We start from the raw sequence: 6,775 nt of genomic DNA, 5'->3' as shown, positions 1-6,775 counted from the left end.
CCCTTCCCCCTCTATGCCAGCTATCACTACTTTAACATTCTGGATAGAATGGGATTTAAAATCTAACCTGTTGACAGCAGAGGCACCACGCACCTCTGTGAGGATCAAAAGTGTGGTGGAACACTAGTCTGGAAACTGTCTGAAGCAAAGAAGAACCCCTGCAGCTGAAGACTCTGAAGGTAAACATTTGGATGTGACCAGACTGTTTATAAGTAGGAAGGGAATAGCTGGGGTCTAATGATTCTTGGTTTTAGTTCTGGTGAAAAAAATTTGTGTAAAACAAGGTTGAAACTAATGGATAGAGTATGAATTTGGGGATATGGATAAATTTTAATTTTGTCTGTCAACTTTTTCTTTACGTAGATTAGAGTTGGCTGTACACCGAGCTTTAGGGATGCGAAGACAAAGTGACACACATATACGGGTTCTGCTGTGATTAAAATAATGAATACAATTCCTTGATCTGAAGCACTAACAATCCAAGTGTAGCAATGTAAGAAAAAATTATACTCAAATAATATAATGAATATACCTTGATCTCCTTGATGCACCTGTATAGAAAGAATCAGAACAATGATGCTGAATGACTGACAAATAGAAATTCCCAGAAGATTCAATAATAGAAATTTGAAAATACATAAGTAATAGAAATACTATTCAACAATAGGAACCTCAGAATAGAAATAGAAATAAAATTCAATAAGAGAAAAAGAATTCAGACAAAATTGACCCATACATATTTTTATAACTAAGGCAAATTGTCCTGGTTAAGAAAGAATACTTTGGGAAGGAAAATGGGCTAGTTACTTTGATTCCTATATCTTCTTCCCGAAGATCATTAATTGGACACCTTAGGCTTTCTAAATGCTCTATAATTGACATGTACTTTCATTTAGAATTTCTAACCTTAGGCTTGGAGTTCCCTACGTGGATGAAGTTAAAATTTTTTTAAAACACAGATCAGATAAAAAAAAACCCTCATGACTTATTCCATTCCTTGAAGTGAGTTTCATACTATAAATCAGAATGTAAAATCTTTGATATAACCTTGCTCTTCTGTAGTGGAAAAAGTATTAGACTTGGCTTCAGAAGAGCTGGGGTCTAGCTTTTAATCTTGCACATAACAGTTGTATTACCATGGAACCTCAGCATAATTCAGCAGAAATAGTGCTCACTTTAGAGGTAAAGTAACTGAGTTCAAATATTACATCTGCTAATTGTTAGCTAAGTGATCAAGTCAGTTAATTTCTTTGCACCTCAACTACAAAATGAAGGGGTTGCATAAGATGACCTCGAAAGCAGAGGGGTTAAACATACAGCCCCTACCACTCCCCAGTAACATGGAACCAGATTAAAATGTAATTGGGAAATTGTGATATAATAATTTTAAAATAAAAATGAATAGATAATAAATTTATTATATTAAGTATAAATATGTTAGTATATTAAACAAACAGTGAATATAGAATTAATAAAATAAAAATAAAACGGAATGTTGTGGTTTAGTTGTTTATGACTTCTTTTGGGGTTTTCTTGGCAAAGATACTGGAGTAGTTTTCCATTTCCTTCTTCATTTCATTTTACAGATGAGGAAACTGAGGCAAACAGAGTTAAGTGATTTGCTCATGGTCACACAGTTTGTAAGTGTCTGAGGTCAGATTTGAACTCATGAAGATAGTCTTTCTGACTCCAGGCCTTGAGCCCTACCCACTGTGTCACCTAGCTGTCCTAGAACGGAATATTTGATATTAAAATGTGGGTTTCTCAGACAATATGTGAACTGCATGAATCCTTATGTACTCTGGTACAGGCCCTCATTATTTCATACTTGGATGATTTTTTTTTGTTTTTTTTTCTTGTAAACACCAGCCTTAACCTCAAACCATTTCTATTTGAGTTTGACACCACTGCTCTAGCATAGTCATTCCAGTTCTAAATATAGGAATTGTAAACTAGATTCAGTAAGCAACACAGGCCTCAGCAGCATATTTTCAAGATTATTATATAGTGCTTTATATACTTTGTCATCTGTAGTTAAGAGTAACTTTATATTCACTGAGACTGAACAAAAGACTGATTACATTGAATGAAGTATAGTTGGAAATGCCCTATACTTTTAAAAAATACTTTTTATTTTTTTAACTTTATCAAATGCTTTATTAACGTCTAATTTACATCATTCATTTTGCAAAATTTTGAGTTACAAATTTTTCTACCCGTTTTTCCCCTACCCACCACCCCAGAGGGAGGTTAGCTTCTCTGTGTCATTTTGTGGGTTCTGTAGCTCCAAAGTTTGTTCAGAGTCCCGTTTTACATGAAATGCGTAAAGTGGAAGCTACATGGAGGTCCTGTTTCTACTCCACCCACTCTTATTAACTTTTAACATTTAATTTCATTGATTTCAACACAGGTATGATTATACTTTTCTAATCCCTTCCTCTAAGGACTCATCAGAATTTTTGTTGAATCATTATCATTCACTTTTTATCATATGACCCATAATTATTATGGACTCTATTCTTCTGGTTCTACTTTTTTTTCTACATGTGGATCACAAAGATCTTCCCGGGTTTATTTATATTCCTCATAATTTCCCTTCTTAATTATATTATAAAATCAAGCCTTAGGTGTGAATTAGTCTTTTGGCTCAGGCAAGTCACTTAAACTCTGTCTACCTCATTTTCCTCAACTATAAAATGGAGGTCATCATAGCACCAATTATATATGACAGTATATACAATATTTTACAGTCATATCTCCTCACATCTGCAAAGAAGGGAGGGAGATGAATTTTCTCAATTTTTTTGTCTGGATCCAAAGCTTGTGACCAAAGACTTTTTAAAGAGACATCATGATTTTTCATCAATATATATGCCTAGTCAAGGTGTTTGCCATGGCCCGTCTACAATGACATCATAGCTGGTTATTACAAAGGTTAAGATGCATACCAATTTAAAAGTCCAAGGAGAAGATGGAGTCTCTATTATTAGAGAAATTCTCAAGATGCTTCTGTCCAGGGATAACATTGTGCTGATTTTGTCAAGTCCTGGAAACACTACAGTACTTCCTCAATGATAGATAGAGAGAGCATTTATTATGTACTTACTATATACCAGGTACTACACTAAGTGCTGAGGACATTAATAAAAGGAAGCAAGACAGTCTCTGCTCTCAAGGACTTTCCATTCTAATAAGAGTCTTCCCTTTACATAATAAAAGTCCCCTAACACATAAAGGATGGCTAGAAGGGATAAGATGGGGGAGGCAGGGGAGGGAGGAACCTATCTGTGGCATGGAGATGGCCAAGAAATGAGAAGTTGGACAAGATAAGGCAAAAGCTCTCTGATAAGAGCCCCAGGTGGTTCCAGGGGCTAATTGTGCCCCATAACCTTGGCTTCATCATGATCGCTAATGGGAGGATTCAGAGCTAAGCACCTCTTCTCACAGGCCTGACCAAAGGTTATGGTGTAGAGGGGTTGAAAATGTTAGCCCAAGTGGGGATTGTAAGAAAATGAAGTGGAAGTCTGGATCCAGGCAAAATAAGGCAAAACCTTACCAGTCAGTGCTCAGGATGATTCTGGGGAGTCAATGAAATCTATCGTCATTCAAAATAAATAATCCTAGTTATCCACTATGGAAAAATAAAGTAGATAAAAATCCATATTGCCCAATGAAGATTGTTGGATAACTCATTGAACTAATCCAACAGCATACCAGAATATCAGTACATTAATGTATCTTGGATGTATTGTCAAATGCAGATTGACAATAATATGGGCTCCAAATTGAATGGAATTATGAAATCCTATTGTACTTCCCTTGGAAAATTGTACAGTAATTCCGATGATAGCAACCGGCTTGCTGCTACAAAAACCTAACTTTTCAATGCAAATATCCGCCTAGTGATTCTCTTATAGTTGCAAGTTATGGATTACCATGATGTCAGAAGAGTCAAAATTACAAGATTTAAGGAGCATTGGAAACACATACAGTGGACCCAAGTAGGCTGCAGTATAGTCTGAATGGTTATTTATATGGGAGAGGTGGAATAAAAGACACAGTCGAGTTTATATATAATTGGGAAAAGAGATGGGTTTTGGTCTCCTTATAAGAATGAGTAATGGACAACCAAACTGCTGCGTTGGTATCATGAAATATTGAAAGGATCAGCTCAAGTGCATTGGTGAGATACTCTATGTAGGCTCTCCAAAAAAGATGTAGACAAGTCTTGCACTTGGGATAACAAGGGATGGAGGTGTTATGATATGTACCATCAGAATTAGTACTATACTTTTAAGATCGATGATATATTAAGTATCCCTGATATAATGGCTTCCTTTTTTTTCCTCTAGAAATATCTATTAATCAGATAGTAAGCATTTATTTCTATCAATCAGTCAGTAAGCATTTATTCCTATCAATGTCAGTAAGCATTTATTAAGTCTACGGTGTGCCACTCACTGTACTAAGTGCTAGGGTTACTAAGAGAGGAAAAAGACAGTCTCTGACCTTGAGGAGCTCACAGTCTAAGGAGGAAGACAATACACAAACAATTATATCCATAATATATATGCAAGATATTGGAGATAATCAACAAAGGCAAGGCATTAATGTATAGAAAAAGGAACTTAACTGTAGTTTTATGAAACACGAACATCATAATTAAAATTCTTGACCCTCATTGTAATACTGTGCAAACTGTAGGACTACCTTTCCCAACATGCCTCATTAAGGTGCCTCTATTAAGTGCCTTATTTCAGAATCAGAGGATGCTGGAGATGGATGAGTCCCTGGAGATCTTTTAATGCGACCCCTTCATTTTACAGTGATAGTAACAGAGAACTTGAGAGGGTAAGTGACTTATCTCAGGTCATATAGTCCACACCAGACCCATAGCATCTGACTCCAAGGTTAGGGATCTTTCCACTAGAACACACTATCTCCTCTATACTAACCCTCAACAGATGGTACAATTCATGACTTACAATGAGTTTTGTGCTATGCTAAATAATATCATATTAAAGTTTCTGGTATATTTTCAGTGTCTCTTGCTGAAAGTTCTGTGACATTGAAAGATATACTCTCTCTTTACTTGAAAAGGTCTCTCTCATGTAATGGTATGGTCTCTTTAAATCAGTTCAGTTACAGATATCTAGACTACTGTAAAAGCATGTGCTTTCGTAATATAGAATTTGTTCCCCTTTGCCATTTTTTTTATAGTACTGAAGGAGATGCCTACTTACATCACTTAAATCCTTCAAACTGATCTGTCTGGAAGAGAAAGAAATATATGGTTACATAAAATATTTCATAATAATCAAGCTAAAATTATTCCAAGTCCTTAAAAACTTTGATTACATTTTCATTGCCAAATTAACAGCCCTTGGTCTGGGGAGAAATTTATAGCTGCTATATAAAAGTAAAACCAGGTTATTTTCCCCATAATTTTCTTGGAGAAAAAAAATTATGACCTGCTATAAAAGGTGGTGACAGAAATGAAATTAATCATGAGAAATATAAGATGTCCAAGTTCATTCGTTTGGGAGAATTTTAATACCTTCATCTTTCCTTCTGACATTTTGTTCACCATGTCAAACTTCATTAGAAAAATAATGCCCACTCCTGTCACCATGGTTTTAAAGTTCCTAGTTATTCACTTTGGGAAGTGTAAATAGTTTTCAAAATGAAACTGTCAAACCAGGCAGAATGGGAATGATAAAATGTTAGAGCTGAAAGCGATCCAAGAGAAAAAAAAAAGATTATTAGGTTCAGTCTGAAGAACTAGGTTCTTGTCCTATCTCTGCTACCTACTGGTTTTGTGTCCTTGGGCAAGACTGTAGACAACCTGAACCTCAGTTTCCCCATCTGCCAGAAGTGGATCATAATACTTATATAATAACCCACAGTTCTAGCATTAAGGTTTATAAATCACTTTTCTCCAGTACTAGCATCCATGTTTGGAGGATGACCAAACTGAAGCTAAGAGAAGTTAAAGACCTAGCCCAGCATCACACAGCTACTAATTGTCACAAGTAGAAAGAATATTAACCCATGACCAGTGATCTTACTATAATGCCACACTGCTTCACATACTTGCACTGTTTCAGAGGGTTGTTGTAAGGCTCATTCACTTAACAAGCAACACAGTTTAATTAATCACCTATTATGGGCCAGCCTTTGTGCTAAGCGCCAGGAACAAGTGAGACAATGGCGATTTTAACTGTAATATTGCCCCTTGAGTCTTGCTCTCTCTTCCCACCTATCTCTCTTTGGATGTATCTCTATTCTCTATATATCTCCATCTCTATCCTGAGAGAGGGGAGGAGGGAGGAAGACAAAGACAGAGAGAGAGACAAAGAAAGAGATATGGAGAGGAAGAGAGTGAGACAGGGGCGGGGGGGGGGGGGGGGAGAGAGAAAGGGGGGGAGAAGGGAAGAGAGAGAGAGAGAGAGAGAGGGGGGGAAAGAGGGAGGGGGGGGGGGGGGGGGGGGGAGGGGGGGGGGGGGAGAGAGGAGAGAGAGAGGAGAGAGAGAGAGAGAGAGAGGGGGAGAGAGGGAGGAGAGAAAGAGGGAGGGAGAGAGAGAGAAAGGGAGAGAGAGAGAGGGAGAGAGAGGGGGGACAGAGAGAGAAAAGGAGAGAGACAGAGAGAAGAGAGAGAGAGAAGGGGGGGAGAGAGAGACAGAGAGAAGGAGAGGGAGGGAGAGAGAGAAGGGGAGAGAGACACAGAGAGACAGAGACAGAGAGAGGGAGGGAAAGAGGAGAGAGAGAGAGGAGA

The 6,775-nt window shown here is 37.4% G+C and overlaps 1 protein-coding gene across 1 annotated transcript in view; it reads right to left on the bottom strand.

Annotated features, from left to right (window-relative positions):
* Nucleotides 1-6,775, bottom strand: part of CLNK (cytokine dependent hematopoietic cell linker) — a 218,525-nt gene that overhangs the window by 54,458 nt on the left and 157,292 nt on the right. The window contains exons 13-14 of the mRNA XM_069069834.1: nt 5,244-5,271; nt 533-551 (exon numbers count right to left, since the gene is read on the bottom strand). Of these exons, the coding sequence (XP_068925935.1) occupies nt 533-551; nt 5,244-5,271 (47 nt within the window). The remainder of the gene's footprint in view (nt 1-532; nt 552-5,243; nt 5,272-6,775) is intronic.

This window comes from Petaurus breviceps, unplaced genomic scaffold (genome assembly GCF_028583685.1).
Source record: "Petaurus breviceps papuanus isolate PSGF00001 unplaced genomic scaffold, PetGlider_PUasm1.0 140, whole genome shotgun sequence".
Classification (NCBI taxonomy): domain Eukaryota; kingdom Metazoa; phylum Chordata; class Mammalia; order Diprotodontia; family Petauridae; genus Petaurus; species Petaurus breviceps.
The sequence above is the reverse complement of the archived record's forward strand: the minus strand, read 5'-3'. Positions and strand labels throughout refer to the sequence as shown.